At 30.4% G+C, this 17,187-nt stretch overlaps 1 protein-coding gene across 1 annotated transcript in view; it reads left to right on the top strand.

Annotated features, from left to right (window-relative positions):
* Positions 1-1,505: 1,505 nt before the first annotated feature.
* RyR (Ryanodine receptor) overlaps positions 1,506-17,187 on the top strand; it is a gene marked incomplete at its 5' end in the record, with an annotated part of 97,883 nt that continues 82,201 nt past the window's right edge. Inside the window, 13 exon segments of the mRNA XM_067045598.1 lie at positions 1,506-1,626; positions 2,287-2,386; positions 2,496-2,694; positions 2,788-3,012; positions 4,621-4,754; positions 6,707-6,877; positions 9,251-9,356; positions 10,860-11,019; positions 11,133-11,425; positions 11,537-11,711; positions 12,716-12,862; positions 13,915-14,126; positions 14,211-14,408. Of these exon segments, the coding sequence (XP_066901699.1) occupies positions 1,506-1,626; positions 2,287-2,386; positions 2,496-2,694; positions 2,788-3,012; positions 4,621-4,754; positions 6,707-6,877; positions 9,251-9,356; positions 10,860-11,019; positions 11,133-11,425; positions 11,537-11,711; positions 12,716-12,862; positions 13,915-14,126; positions 14,211-14,408 (2,241 nt within the window).

The raw sequence follows: 17,187 nt of genomic DNA on the forward strand, positions 1-17,187 counted from the left end.
TATATTCATTGTTTAGAGATTTTATATATTTATTAATTTTATTTTTTTCACCCAGATCTGCTATAATATCTTTGTTGATTCTGTCAATTATTCCCTCCAAAAACCATAAAAAATACTAAAATGCACATTTAGTTCATTAAGATACCTTCCTGTCAGTGTACTGTCCTATTTTTTTGTTGCATGTGATAGTATTATCATGTTTTGGCCTATTCCCATGTGATAGATATCTTTGGTACAAGTAATATCACAACAGTGTGATAGTGATTGTTCCCTCACTCACCATGAACCTCACCTCGCTAAATGTTGAACTTGGTGAATGAATGATATATAAGAATGATGATGATGGAACATAAGAAACAACAACTATTACAAATAACAAATAATAAATATACAACTTTATGAGCTATATATAAGATTGGTGTTATGTGGTCATTGTGGTTATGTTTAGCTCCAATAGTTCAATTTCATGTGGCTACATGTGACAGTTAGCTGTCACAAATGCAGAGATAGCTGGTAGTATGATCAACTGCCAAACAAATCTTGATAGTATGGCTGTAATATACTATACTGTTGTTGTCATGACAGCAAATGTCATAGTCTTCACAATAGTAGAGGCAGGGACAACTATCATTATCTATATCATTATTAATGTGAAACCTTTTTATCCCACCGTCAATAAGTGCTGGCGCATATGGGTCTCTTTTTTTTCATTCAATAATACTAGAATAAGTGCATTTATATAGTGCAGTTGTTTGCACATTTGGATATATAAATTGCTAAGGTCTCTTTCTGTACTATAAAAAGCTTTTCTTGAACCAAGAGATGAGCCTGACAATTAATCAAAACAAAACCCAATACATGCAGCACAGAAGCAACATTCCTTGTTGAAGAATTCATAGAGTTTGGTCACTTCAAGTTGCAGAAGTTAGACTAGTTTCCTTATTTAGTCTCTAATGTTAGCACAGAAAATAATTTTCCCTTAAGATACATAAAAAAAATCTCCATACCAACAAGAGCCACTTTGGATTTCCGAAGCATCTCACCAGCCTGTTTCTCTCTAGGAGAACGAAGATATTGCTTTACAAGACATTGATCCATCCTGTCCTCATATATGCGTCAGAGACTTGGACTCTAATGAAATCCTAGAAGAATGAATTCTTAATTTTCAGAGAAAGTTACTCTGAAATATATTTGGACCGATCAAGGTGGGTAATGACTGGCTAAGACAAAAATTTGAAAATATACAAGCTAAGAGAGCAGCAGCACAGGAACAGAATACCTGGAGAAAACTTTGCGAGGAGGCCAATGCCCAAATCAGGCTTTAGTCCCTAGGAAGAAGGAGAATAATGCTAGAATATTTACTTAAATCAGTATAAAACTTTCTAATATCTCTCTGCCCTCTTCATTCTTTTCTTTTCATTGATTTTTTATTTACATTGTTGATTACTCTTTAATTGAAATATACATCTTCAGAAGAATTTTTTATAATTAATGCCATTGTTTAGGTATTTCGAATTTGAAATTCTGACTGCTGGACCAATGAGAGTAGGTTGGGCCATTGCTGATTATAATCCAGGATCCCAGATTGGAAGTGACGAAGCATCCTGGGCATATGATGGTTACAATGTAAGTCATTTTGAATATATATTTTTCTATAAAAGTTTCAATTGTTTAGTATATCTCTTAAAAATATGTTATTAAAGTTTTATTATGCTACATTCCATATAATACATATTTTAATAAATTAGAAATAAATATTATTTAGGGAATGAGAATTCATTGCAATTTAAAAGTACCCTTTGGAAGTTTTTTTGAAATAGGAGATGTAGTTGGATGTTTTCTTGATTTATTCCATAGAACAATCAGTGAGTAATAGTATTCTTTACTTGAATGTATTGCGAATACATTATTGTTTTGTTATCATTAGATTTCCTTGATCCTTAGTTAGATATTTAACAATAAAATTGAACCAAGCTAATCCAATGTTTCATCAAGAAAAAACTGTGGATTGGATAAATTTGAAAAATATATAGACAAATTTTTGTCATTTTACCCCTTTGATGTACCTTTTTAATATTTGTGTTTGTTTGTTGAAAATATCTGTTAAAACTTCTAAATATGATAAAAATTAAAATAGCATAATTTGTTCTTTATTGTATTGTTTGTATGCCTCACAATTAAGAATGTCATTTTTAATTGCCTATCGTTCTTGTTTTTGTATATTGTCTGTCATGTTTGTATGAATTTTCTTTTGTTTTGTTTTTTGTGGCATTTATATAACCTAAGGAGGAAAAAGTATATTCTGGTGTTGCTGAAACATTTGGAAGACAATGGCAAGTTGGAGATGTTGTAGGAGTTTTTCTTGATCTATTGGATCATACCATAAGTAAGTTAAATTCATAATTTACACTCTTAATAATTATATTAAATATTTATTGTTGCATATAATAAAGTTTTAACATTTTTATTGTAATTTTTTTAAAATATTTTTTTAGGTTTCTCTCTAAATGGTGAGCTACTCATGGATGCACTTGGGGGAGAAACATCTTTCGCTGATGTTCAAGGGGAAGGATTTGTTCCAGCATTTACACTTGGAATAGGACAAAAGGCAAAATTGGTATTTGGGCAAGATGTTAATTCACTTAAGTTTTTCACAACCTGCGGGTTACAAGAAGGCTATGAACCTTTCTGTGTGTAAGTACTTAAGTGGATTTCTAGACATCTAATAATGCAAACACCTTTAAAAATTGAGATAGCTCAATAGTTAATAATATTCAATATTTTCAGGAACATGAATAGGGCTGTTACCTTTTGGTATACCAAAGATCATCCTATATTTGAAAATACTGATGATTACATTGATACTAAAATTGATGCTACACGTATTCCTGCCGGTTCTGACACACCACCATGTCTTAAAATTAGTCACAATACTTTTGAGACAATGGAAAAAGCCAATTGGGAGTTTCTTAGACTTTCTCTACCAGTTCAGTGTTTACCATCTTTCATAAAGTAAGGAATAATAAATGTCAATCATAAATTATAATGTAGTTCATTTAAGGAGTGTGGTTTTTGATTGGTAATGAGCATATTTGTAATGGAATTGTTTATTTATTACGTATATGTCAATTAATAATCTCTTAAGGACACTTTATGATGGAAGTTTTTCATGCATTTTACGAACAAGGGGAGGCTAAGCACCAATTTCGATGAAATTTTTTCTTGTGATACTAGGTTGAAAAATATTAGACACATGGCCAAGGGTTCTTGCCAAAGTCAAGAAAAACAAATTTTACTTATTTTTTACTGCCCTTGCTCTGTGTGTATTTAGTGGTTATTACATACCAATCAATTTTTTTTTTTTTGTATAATGAGAACAAAATATTATTTATCGTATTAAATGAGTAATTGCTTTCAGTAAAGTAGACCAAAAATATTTTTTAGGAAATATCAAGTTAGATTCGTTTTTTAAAACCCTAAAATACGAATTGTCACAAAAATAAAAAATAAATTTAGCAGTAACCTATACTACTTATAAGTTTAGGTATCACGAGTCTAATTTATCATTCAAACTAGTACAGTACAGTATAGTATAGTGCATTGGATATAAGAAAAAATGTCTTGTGAATAAAGTATATGATGGAATATGATTAATGAGAAAGTGTACAAAGATCTGAGGTCCTTATCGTACAACACATTGTTCATTAAATTTTTCTAAAAATGAGCTAACAGACATGAGTGAAAAAATAAAATGAATTTTTCATGAGTTTTAGTTTTTTTTAATTGTGTCGTTTAAAAAAATAAATCATAATCAGTATGAATTATCTGCCATACCAAGTGAAATAGATCTATGTAATGACAAATAGCTGTTGTTCCGGTTAACCTACGGCAACCGAAAGGTTGAATTGGAGGGGGCACCATCAAACATCATGGCATAATGGCCTACAGGATATAGTGGCGCCCCAGGTGGCCAACAGCCGAATCTCACCTCCTCCAGTGCTCTCTGTGAAGAGAAGCAACCCAGACTAAAGTGGGTGAGAGCCATCTTGTCTTGAGAAGCAGTTCATTATTTCTTTGTCTCTCAGATCATAAATCTACCATGGGTGTGTAGAACTCTTGGAGTTGTCCTCAGAAGTAGAGAGGAGAGAGGCTTAGAGATGCAGAGGGAGGAAAGAAGAAGTAAGTCCACATGGCAGTCATTAACATTCACCACCACATGGTAATCATCATCAACCACCTCATTATCTACAATTCCATAGCCCAGCATTCAAAATTTACTAACCATCTAAGCATAAATGTTTCCTTTCGGCCACCCACTACACCCTTTGTAACTTAAACAATAGAATTTTATTTTTCATTTAATCAAGTTATTTTCATTTATACAGTCCACTTCAACCCAACCAGCAAACCAAAAAATGAAGTGTGTCCGGCAATTTGGTTGAGGGCATACTTCATACAGCTGTGATAGATAATAGATATACATATAGATATGTGGCAACAATGGTCTCCCACTCTGCAGAAGCAAAATTTTGTAAAAATAAATCTGTTCCCTAGAGGTTAATTATTATTAATTCCTTTCTTTGGCTTTAATTTACTATTTCATTTGTCAATTTCTTCTAGTGAAGCAGAAAAAGTACGTCGGTGGCAAGAAATAAGAATAAGACAACACAGACTTCTTGCAGAAGCTGACCAAACCACTCCTGCTCACATTGAGCAAATCATGAAATCTGGATTCAGTATGAGTGACATTAAGGGTAATTTTTTTAAAATTTATATATTTTGATATACTCTGGTCCTTTTATTAAATAAGATAAAATTCAAAAAGAGAATAATAAAAACAATAAATTAAATATTTGGTGAATTTTGTTCAATGCTGACTCTATTAATTACCACTTATTCATTTAGTTTTGTAGAATCTCATCCTTATTTGTTTATTATTAAGTGAAATGTATTACTTAGATTATATAAAAAAAATAAATAAAGTTGAATTTTGTTACAATACTTCATTTGTAATGAATGCGTTTCATCTTGTTTTCTTTTCTAGATTTACCTCCTTCCTTGATAATCTTCAATTAGTCCCTGGGCTGAAAAATTTCTCAAAGTTAGGTACATTACTAAAAGTTGATCTTTCCCTGTGCAGATAACATTAGACCAGACTGGCACTTTTCTGCCATCATTAGCCAACAACCCAACTGTTCACTCTACCATAATTCTGTCCTTCCCGTCCCTCACTTTTTGAGCAATTCATAAATTTGAATTATTTCATTATTTATGTCAAGACCTAACATTTTTTCTAGTCTCTTCAAATACCTGCAAAGTTCTTGAAAGTGATGCTTTGGGTCTTGCTATTAGGCAGCACACACCAAGTGTTGGGTAAGTCTATTATATACTGTTCTCCCTGAGTTGATCTGGCTGCTTGTTCTATAGTATGAACATGAACCATTTTCTAACTTAAACTCTTCTGATCAGTTGTTCAGGATTTTCCACCTACATCTGGTGTTTTTGAAGGTCATTGCACCTAATATGGCCTTCTCTGGGACCCCAAGTGTTTTCATAACTCTAAGTAGTTCATTTCTATTAAGCCTATCATATATGCTATGACGAGGGAATACAGATCAGCATTGTTATTGAACAAAAAAGAACTGCTTCCATGTTTCGAGGGTAGATTTTTCATCTCCTATTAAATTCCTGTTTCTATCTTTGATGGATTCCAGTCTTGTTATATATCCATTCTAAAATCCCCACATTCTTTGAAAGAACTTTCTCATCTTTTTAGCTGCAAAATTTGTCTGAAACTTACCTAACTCCTTTGCTCCATATCCTCTTTTCTTTCAGTTTCGTTTTAGTCCTCTATCATAACTTCCTTCTAGAGTTACTAATTTTGAGTAATAAGTTATAGTTCTATAGTGTAATAAATGTAAGAGTTTGATGTTAGACAAACATTTATTTATTTACAGATTAAAAATGAAATATAATAATACACATAAATACAAAATTAGGATACGTTAGTTGCTTATTCGGCTCAACCCGTTGCTAGGGAACAATGAAACTATGGACACTGAGAGTGTGTAGTTACCCCGCTACTTTGAGAAAATTCTTCTCCACCTTCCTTTCTAAATTGAAGGCTAAATGGGTCCTCCCCGACTATTGGGTCTCCTAACAGGACACAGAGGGTTCCGGGGAAAGCTGCAGGGCTTTGAAAATAACATCGACCCTTAGTGCCCCACTCATTTCACAATGGGAAGGGCTTGACCGAAAAATAAATAAAAGCCTTCTTGACTCACGTATTAGTTTAAATAGCAGCTTTGTACAAATTAGTTTATTATTACATATTAGATTTTGTGTGAGTGCTTAGTGGTCATAAACCCAATCCTAATATTTAATAAGAACATATTGTAATCCCTAATTAAATAAATTTCATAAATATTTGGTTTCATTTACATCCACTCACATAGCATATTACAATTCATATTTTCTCAAAGAAAATTATTTCTTTTTCGTGTAAATAAAAGGAAACAATAGGTAATAATTAATATTTTTTATTTCATCATTTCAAAAATTTGAAATAATTTCTGTCTTGCAAATTATATTCTAATAATTTTGTTTTTTAAGTAGTTGGTAACTTTGGATACTTCCTCGATAACTGTTCACAAAATTTACTGCTTATGAAATAATTTTGTCATATTGAATATGTTCGTGACAACAGGTCTTCAAAGAAGTTACACAGAAGATGGGATGGAAGGAGAAGAAGGATTGGCGCCAAGTTCATCACCGCTTTCCAGGACTAAATCAAAGGCAGTTCCTGCTCGTCCCCCAAGAAAAGGCTCTTTACCGAGAAATGGAGAGGTTATTAATATGAATGGGACATTAGAACCAGGTGATAACTATATTTTCATAAGATATGCTACAATTATGTGGTTATTTTTATTAAACTCTTACAGATTTCACTGTTTGGATATGAAAAATAGGTTATCTTAGTTTTGTGCTGAAAGGTTTATTTGGGTCTAGATAAGATAGGTTTAAAAATATATATATTTTTATTTAAATATTATCAACAACCACTTTCGAAATATCATAATAACAAATATTTTGTTCAACATGTAAAAGTACTTACATCAACATCTTTCTCCAATACCTTCATTTATTATTATTGATATCTAGTATATTTATGATTTTATTTTAGATAATATATTATCTATATTAATAGATAATATATTATCTATATTAATAGATAATATATTATCTATATTAATAGATAATCATTATATTAAGCTCATGAATAATTAATTTAATCATTTATATTATTTACCTTATTATTTTTTACAAATTATACATTTATACCTTTGGCCATTAATACTTTGTTTTTTATATCAATATTATTATTTCTTCATAATTCATAAAATTGTTGAAAAATTATTTAGCACCTTGACTGCCACTGATTATATCAAATGGCTTTTTACTTTTTATATCTTGTGTATTTCAACATTAGGTTTAAAGGAAAATTATATTAAAAAATATTCTGTGAATTAATTACTAGAAATTTATTCTATTATTAGCTCTTGTATATTCTGTAGCTTTGGCACAGAGAATGGAAAAATTTCCAATAATCCTTTGAGTGTAGTGACCACTACTTTAAATGATCCATTTAAGTTTCATTATTTGATTGATGATTAACTTTAAAATGAGGACAAAATAAATTAGACTTATTTCTGTTTATTATTGCTCTTCTGGCTGCACCCCGACCATCTTTTCCTCATATTGAGTCTACAGTCAACAACTTACTCATCATACTAACTTTAAAATTAATAAAACAATTTTTTAAATAAAATATGCAAAATAAATATTTTACTGAGAAAAACTAAAATAAGTTCTTGAGGAATCGAAAATTTCTTTTTAGGTAGGTGGCATATTACCATTGTATTTTCAAAAATGTTCAGACATTCATTTTCTCTTGAAAATTATTGAAAAATTTGATAGAACATTCGGTAAAGAGTAAAGTTTAGATTCCCTGAAATTTTAGACCAGACAATGATGCAATGCTCAAAGCTGATATTCCATAATAAAGTAAGACTGTTTTCCATTTTCTTTTGGAAGATTATTCTCAATATTTAAAGGGTGTTTTTTTTGTATTAATTTTGGTCCAGTAATTCAAGTATTTCAATCTGAAATAGACAAAAAAGTTATCTTGGTCATGGAAGTGACATTGATCACCTAGTTTTAATTTTTTATGAAATGTAAAAGAAAAAATTATTCAACAGTATTTTCAGTTCACAGTTGAACAAATTAGATGATTTTTTTTTTCTAAAAAATCCATCTACAAATATACAAATTTTATTGTAACTTTAAAAATGGACAGTCATCCCAGTTGACCAGTTTATGAGTTTGGTATATACATATCAACGGTAACCTTAACAATATAGGTTTTAATCAAAGAATGTATAGTGATGAAGCAATATTTCATAGTTTTTTTTAATACTATACGCTCTTTCTAACACCATTTTCAATTCCATTGAGTTAATTTTATTTATTTTAATGTGATACTATTTATGTAGGTGAATGATACATAGGTGATAGTTATATATCATTTATGAATTGTATCAGTTTCCTCATTTTTTATTCAGTCCCTTTTGAGATATTCAGCTTTAAGAATTACCAAAAGTATGAGTAGTATAATGATGAAATCATTCAAGAAAAAACAAAAATCAAAGGTGAGTATTTTCCTTGATGCACTTATAAAGTGATCATTTTATGTTAATTTTCATTTTATAATTGTGAATTGTTTTCCTCGCTAGTTAGATGATATATTGTGAGAACCATATTATCATAACTTTAGGTTTTGTTTTGTCAAGATATCTGTTAAATTACCATTGTTAAACATTTATTTTCTTTTGGCAATCAACAGGGTGGTAAATTCAAAATGGTTCTAAAAAAAATTAAGAGTCCTAAAAATTTTTTACCATAGTTTTTTCTATGATTAAAACTCACCAATTGATATTAAATAAATGGTATAAAAATCAAAAATGTCAGATAACTAAATTAATTCTTAAAAAAAAAAATGTAATGGTTATATCAACTATGTAATGCCCAGATAGATCGATCCTAATATTATATCATAAGATTTTTAATCACTTTCATCTCTTAAAATTCTTTTAATTTCTTTTAAAAAAAAGTATTTAGTATGATTATGAAAACTATCGCATTGTCATTATGTTGTGGAATACTGAATTGCTAACATTTCTTATCTTTCTAGGTGGAGGAAAAATGAATCGTTCAAATAGTGAGCTCGATTTCCACCGTTTCAATGGTGAATTGCCTGATACTGATAACAAGAAAAAACGTGGAAGATCTCCATTTAGGTCACTATTTTCATTGTTTATTTATATAATTTTATTTCTCAAAAACACTTTCAATCTTGCAATATATTGCAATCAGTCTTAGTGTTATGTTATTTCTTTAAATCTCTATTGTTAAAAATGCTGATCTCATACTCTACCATATATTATATTCTTATAATTCCTTTTTCACTATACATGGATTCTTTGAGCTCTGAAAACAGGGAAAAAAACGAAATTAAGATTTAAATTAATATATTAGAGATGGGAGGACAAAGAACAGAAATGGTATATCATACACATGTTAATTTAATTAGGTTGTAAACTAATCAGGACTCTAATGGAACTACGATGGAGATTTAGACATAATAAGAAGGAAAATCAGCCTGAACTGGGAGTTGTTAACTTTTGCATAGCCCTTTCTCCCCACTACACTGCCAAGATTCAATCATTATGTAGCTATGTTTAATTTATTGTTGTCATCAACATATTATAAGTCAAAGGGATTAGATTTCGCTTCCACTTGAGAGAAAAAAGTTTATATAGTCTTCTAACAAATTTTTTGTATGATGCCTAAAGCATAAAACTGTTATTCCTAAGCACTAAAATAAAGAGTGAAAGTCATTCATCACATTATAACATCATAACATTCATCATTATATGTTTTGGGAATGCAAACAAAGCAATAGTTGAAAAATAAGCACGATATACAGTGAAACATTGATTACTGATTGGGCAGTTATAAATTGGTTTGTCAAATTATGTTCTGGAGACACAATCTTAAAAGACAAATCAAGGACGGAATGTTAGGGTTAGTTAATCCTTATCAAGCATCTGTCTTTTGTTGATGATACTGTTTTATGTTACCTATTTTTCATCAACTGTTATAATCTTTTATAAAAAAAAACTTGATTTATGCTCTTGAGAGCAGATTCGTTACAATTAACTTGCAATCTTTTGTACTCCATTTACTAAGGTTAATACCATCACTGGCCTTCACTTTATACATTAAATAGTTTTTTGAAGCTCTATACCTCGCATAACTGCCTTTGCACTATTGCATTGTTTAAAATTCCCAAGCATCACTTAGGAAATTTGCATCATTTCAATCTCCATGTTAGAAATTCAGAAAAATAGTGTAATATAACATAGACCACACAAAACTGTTACAAGAAGGTTAATTCTGATTGTTTTAGTAAAAGCGAAAACCTGTTATCCTGGTGATCCATAATCGATAGTGTCTGATTGATGCAAATAAATTATAATTTGACGGAGTCAAGTCTGGTGAGAAAGCTGTATGGCAAAGTATTTCCCTACGAAATGCTTCGATTGTTTCTTTAACAATTTTGCTGAATGTGATGGTGCATTATCATGAAGAAAATCACTTTATGCTACCTATGTTGTATTTATGATATTCTGGTATTTTTTGATCCAAAGCTTGGTTCATTATTAATGGCGTATATATAATAGTAATTTTACATATTATTTGGGAACTCATCCACTAATTTTTTTTTCTGTTTCATATAGGTTCTTTTCAAGAAAAAAGGGCGAGCGTGATACTAGTGGAGAAAATGCAAAAAATGCTCATATGAATGAGCCTATGGGTAATTTCCTTGAACCTCCAAGAACACCGATGCAGCAAAGAGGTGGAAGTGCTCTACGAACTTCTCCACAACCAAAAGTACAGGTAACTTGACAAAGATTTCATTAATTAAAGACATTTACTTCATTTTTTCAACACTAGCTTATTTTTGCATTTGACTTTTACTTAATTTTTTCTGCACTGTAATTATGTTCTAGGAGTTGACTAAACCACCATCACCATTAGTTGAAAGAAGTGGACCCAAAGCAATGTCTGTACCTGTTGGCACGGGAATCGAAACCATTGGAAATGAAATATTTGATGTAGAGTGTCTAAAATTGATTAATGAATACTTTTATGGTGTCAGGATATTTCCAGGTCAAGACCCAACTCATGTTTATGTTGGTTGGGTTACAACACAATTCCATCTACGCAGTAAAGACTTTAATCAGAATAGAGTACTGAAGAGTACTGTAGTAGTATGTGATGAATTCAATCGTGTAATAGACAGGTATTTATCAGAAAAAAATTATTGTTACTTAATAAAAAATAGATTCTATCCTTTATGAACCTCTGTTAATTATTTGTTTTTACAAACTTCGTGATTGTCTAAAAATTTCAGTATTCAGCGACAAAGCTGTTTTATGGTAAGAGCTGATGAATTATACAATCAAGTTACTCAAGATGCTTCTGGGAAAGGTGCATCACAAGGAATGTTTATAGGATGTTTCCTCGATACTGCAACTGGTTATGTAACTTTCACATGTGAAGGAAAAGAAACTAACCACAAGTATAAGGTCAGTAGCATTAGCTCTTTTTGGTTTATGTAAACATGATTAACTTTGTCTTAACATTTTTTGTTTCATTGGCATTGAGTTGCACTGGTTATAGAGTAATTAATATGCTAGTGTTTTCTAAATTATCCTCTCAGTTCAAAAATAAATTTAATAAAGTTAAAAAAATTCTTTGAGAACAACATATGAGCTCCAATATTCTACCTACTTTTAAAGACAAGATAGTTCAGTTTTATGATTAAATTTTCTATATATTTTAATTTATTTATTGCGAATTATGGCCTCTTAAGAAAGTAGTTTCAGAATATGCTCTAAAATAAGAGCATTCTATGTAAGAATAGAAATAAAAAGTTTTTATTTTTATTGATTTTCGCCAGATCATGCACTTTCACTGTTTTTCATTTTGAGGTTTGGTATTGAGAATTATCATGTTTGATTGTTCTGTGATCTTGCACTTAACCAATCCAGCCTCCCCAGTGTTTTCACCAAATCTATCAAGTGTATAAACGTTTTAAAACACATTCATAAATATTTTTTTTACTTAAATTAAATAGTAAGTATTTCATAAGTTCCCATTTAGTTTTTTGCTGTAAATCCATTTTTAAATGTATTTTTATTATTACATTTCTCATGATCCAATATTTTTGTTATTTGATAAATACTCTAGTAGCAATTTGATTTTTGTCATATCAGTGGCCTAATAATCAAATCATTTTGATGCAAATGGGAGACAAAACTCAAAATATAACAAATTTAAAAGTTTTAATTTAATTTTTTCTCTTCCAATACATTTCTGAAATATCGAAAATTGTTCAATAAATTTATCAGTTAGAATTCAAATGTTCTTTATTTATGAGAACAGGTAGAAATGGATGGATTACAACACTAGTTAAAAATATGTCATTAATAGTTAACAAAAAATATCAGTAAAATAAACTTCATTAAATCATTATCTTTACCTGAATCATTTGAATGGAAATATTTAATCTTCTAAATATTTTTTTTAGATGGAACCTGATACAAAATTATTTCCAGCTATTTTTGTTGAAGCTACAAGTAAAGAAATTCTACAAATAGAGCTTGGTCGAACATCAACCACTCTGCCTCTGTCTGCAGCTGTACTCCAAAATTCAGAACGTCATGTCATTCCTCAGGTATATTCTGATAAGTGATATGTATGTTTATGAAACTTGTGGTAACCTCAGTTTAGCCAAGTAGCTGGATTATTCTGTTAAAATTAAACCTCCTCTTTGGATTGAAAAGTTATTGACAACCTTCCTTCTCTAATCTCCGATGAAACAGGAGAGGTGCTAATACCCACTGCCTGGCTCAACTTATTCAGCTTAGACTCTATTTATGAATGCCTTTTCTAAGCAGACCCAAATCTATACCATAGCATTTTGTCTTTTAATCTACAAGCAAGTTGATGTATTTTAATGTAATACTCCACTAAAAATTTTATCTTCATAGAGTTAAAGAAGCATGATTATTTGATCTAGCATTTAATTTCCCTTAAGAAATCTGCTCTGGAAGTAACTAATGATTTGTTTAATATGGAGTACGAGCCTCTCAAATAATATTATGGATAACTAAATTAAACTATGAGGAAAATATCATGAATTTAATACTCAATAGAGTAGCTTAGCCTTAGCCTTCAATGACCTACAATTACAAGGTCCTGCTAATCTCCCTCATAATTTCTACCACCTTATTTACTTATTTAAATCTCCACAAATTCTATTACTATCCTAATCCTATTACGTATTTATGGAGGTCAAAGAATATATTTTGCATCAACTTATCTTTCATTCAATTATGTTACAAAAAATAATTTGTTTAAAACCTTAAAATGTTCTTTGCTACACATAAGTGAATATTTTTTTCATCCATAAAAAAAAACAAAAAAAAACAGAATTATTGTTGGATTTTTTATTTTTGGAAATATTATATATAAATATATTAGTAAATTTAATTAATTGTTTTTCTATTTCATATTTGACTTTCTTTAAAAATATGGAATTACAAATATATGTTACTGAACAACTGATTTAACACAAGTTATTTGTGCATTACACTGCCCTTGATAGAATCACTATGGATATAAAAAAGGTGTACCAAAAATACTTCTGTATATTGTGAAGAGAAATAATTATTTAAATTTAACAATAAAAAAAATAAATATATCATTAGTTTGTGTTGGTTTCAGTTTCCACCAAGACTTAAAGTTCAGTGTCTGAAACCTCATCAATGGGCACGTGTTCCTAATGTTTCATTGCATGTCCATGCTCTAAAATTATCAGATATTAGAGGTTGGAGTATGCTTTGTGAAGATCCAGTTTCAATGTTAGCATTACACATTCCTGAAGAAGATAGATGCATTGATATCTTAGAACTTATTGAGATGGAAAAACTACTTTCGTGAGTACATTTATTTTTCCTTTGTTTTACAGAACACTGAATTATCAAAGGCAGGAAACTAATTTTATTTTGTATTTTTTATAGTTTCCATGCTCACACATTGACCCTTTATGCAGCACTATGTTATCAATCAAATTACCGTGCTGGACATGTTCTCTGCAAACACGTCGATCAAAAACAACTTCAGTATGCTATTAGATCAGAATACATTTCTGGACCTTTACGCTTGGGATTTTATGACCTCTTAATTGCTTTGCACATCGAGTCACACGCAACAACTATGTAAGTATCAGCCATTAATTTTTTTAATTTTATCTCTATATATATAAAAGAGAGCTGTCGAATCTTTGTCCTCGATAGACTTGGTTATTACTGGACCGATTTACGTGGGGCTTTTTGCTAAATGTTTGTAATTGAATGTAGATTGGAATAGGGCATCCGGAACATTCGACAGTCGCTGGGCAATGGACCAATGTTGCAGATGAGCTTCTCATTGACAGCGAATCAGATCCAGTCCTCTATACCTCCTGGGTGCGTACAGCATCGCCAATGAGGTGTTAGCGGGGAGCCCGATGATGGCCTTGATACTCCTGCATATATTGGTATCAGTGCCCTCCAATATCGCAGGACATTTCTTTGTAAGGGGAACAGTGGAGAGGGTAAACAAGGCCTGGGAACAATTATTTGTTGACAAGGTTGATCTTTTGTTCGGGCTTGAGCAGGCACGAGCTCACCAATTTATCGAGGTTATTAGTTATATTTGTCACCATCTCTTCTCCAAATACTAGCTCTCCCGAGAATGTACATCCAAGATATTTGATGGTGTCCTCGGCTTTTGCCGTTTGGATGACCTCCATATTCTCAAGGGAAAGCTTTGTTGACCGCAGCTCTCCTTTGTCTATTATGATACCCACACTTTTCTTTGCATTTATTGCCAGACCAAAGAAAAGAGAGCTGTTGAATCTTTGTCCTCAATAGACTTTGTTATTACTTTTTTTTTTTTTTTTTTTTTTCGGCCAAGACTCCCATTGGAGTCCTATACTGCCTAACCATGGTTGGGGGGTCAAAGCTCTTCATTTTTTGGGACCGCCATGCAATGAAAAAAGTCAACGACCCAAGCCGGATTCGAACCGACACCGCCAATAGACATCAAATTGGTAAGACTGTGTCTTAACCACTGAGCTATGGGCGGCCCTATTATTACTATTACTTGCCCTATTATTATTATTACTTGATCGATTTACGTGGGGCTTTTTGCTATATGTTCCATTTCGCCCTTGGAAGGTTTAAAAATGATGAAATCATGAGATTTTTGAGTAGAAAAAAATTTATGAACAGAATTAAGCTTAAGGCTTGGAGTAAAGTAGCTCGGTAAATTTTTTTTCAGTAAAAAGAAAACCATATTAGTCTTCAGGGTTGTCCCAAAGTATTAAATACCATTTTTGGAAGAAATTAAAAATCATTCATTTTTCACTTCAATTCCATCCGTGCATTTCCATGCATTTTTTGCTCATCACAGCATCTTCTCTTCTCTCTCTCTCTATATATATATATATATATATATATATATGAAAGAGAGCTGTCGAATCTTTGTCCACTGTAGACTTTGTTATTACTGGACGGATTTACAAGAGGTATTTTTCTAAATTTGTCTACAATGAACTTATGAATTACTGGACCGATTTACTAGGAGGTTTTTTTTTTGTTTTTTTTAAATACTAATTTTCACGATAAAAAAATCGTTTACCGCACTTTCATATTTCATTCGGTCTGTTTACGTGCATTTGTTTTTCAAAATGTTCCATTTCGCCATATGAATATTTAAAGGTAATGAAATCCTCAAAAAAAAAATATTTTGAAGAAAATTGAGAGTTAAATATAATAAAATGAAATATTTTACCAATTTGATATGCCAATCAGTCTCAGTTGTTTGGATATAGTACTAATATTGAATTGCAGTGAGAGTTTTTATTTCAAAACTATATGTGTTACTAAATCTTAATGTTACTTATTATTATCATTATCTTTACTTAAACCACTGCAAAGTATCATGTAGATTCGTTGAGTAATGTTGAAGCTATTAATATTTTTTTTAAAAAATTATGATTGCAACTTTATAGCATGTATAGGTTAATTTATGTTACCAAAACATAATAATAAAGTAATCCAAAATGTTTAATTTTAACTAAAAAATATAATGAACTTTAAGAAACTATAGATTATATTCATTAAATATAAGCCTCAAATTTACAGCTTATATGGCTGGTACCAACCGATATGCCATTTATTTCAACCTTTCTTTCATGAGTTGCTAAGAACGAATGTCATCGAATATATTGGATCAATTTATGTCACCAAATCATAATAAAAAAGTATATGTGTATGTTTAATTTAACTAAATACATAAATTTATAACAAACTATCAATTGGGTTCATTAAATCTATATACACCCTCAAATATAGCAATAGCAAAGCATTGCCGGGTCAGCTAGTCATTAATAAATTAGAGAAAACTCCTAATTACACAAACCAATATTTTTATCTTTATCTATTACTGTCATACTTATCATCAATTAGTTTTTCATCAATAGTTTTAAATTAATCTGTAATTTTCATAATACAATAAAATATGAAACATTATTATTATTATTACGTGGAGAAGATGGTCGGAAGGGGGGGGGGGAGTGCAATCAGCAAATAAACAAAAATTATTCATTCATGCCAACTTATTTGCTATTTTATCTAAATGGTTAAAATTTCCTGTCTATCTAACATACTTTTTTGCCCACACTTTACTGCCACATCCTACAATTTCACAAGTTTAGCCAGAATCTCTGTCTATACTGTAAGTTCTTTCGTATCTATTTCTTACTTTCTTCATTTCCCATTCTCCATATTTCTTCTTCCTTGTTCTTTTTTTAAAATAATGTTTTTCCAAACACTCTATTCTTAATTTAACTAATTTTTAAGTCATCTATATATCTAAAAAGCTTTTTATTTTTACTCATCTATATAAATTTCTTGTCCATTGTATCATATATTTATTACTCATATAAAAGAT

Source organism: Halyomorpha halys, unplaced genomic scaffold, assembly GCF_000696795.3.
Source record: "Halyomorpha halys isolate HHAL.00 unplaced genomic scaffold, Hhal_1.1 Scaffold98.1, whole genome shotgun sequence".
Classification (NCBI taxonomy): Eukaryota; Metazoa; Arthropoda; class Insecta; order Hemiptera; family Pentatomidae; genus Halyomorpha; species Halyomorpha halys.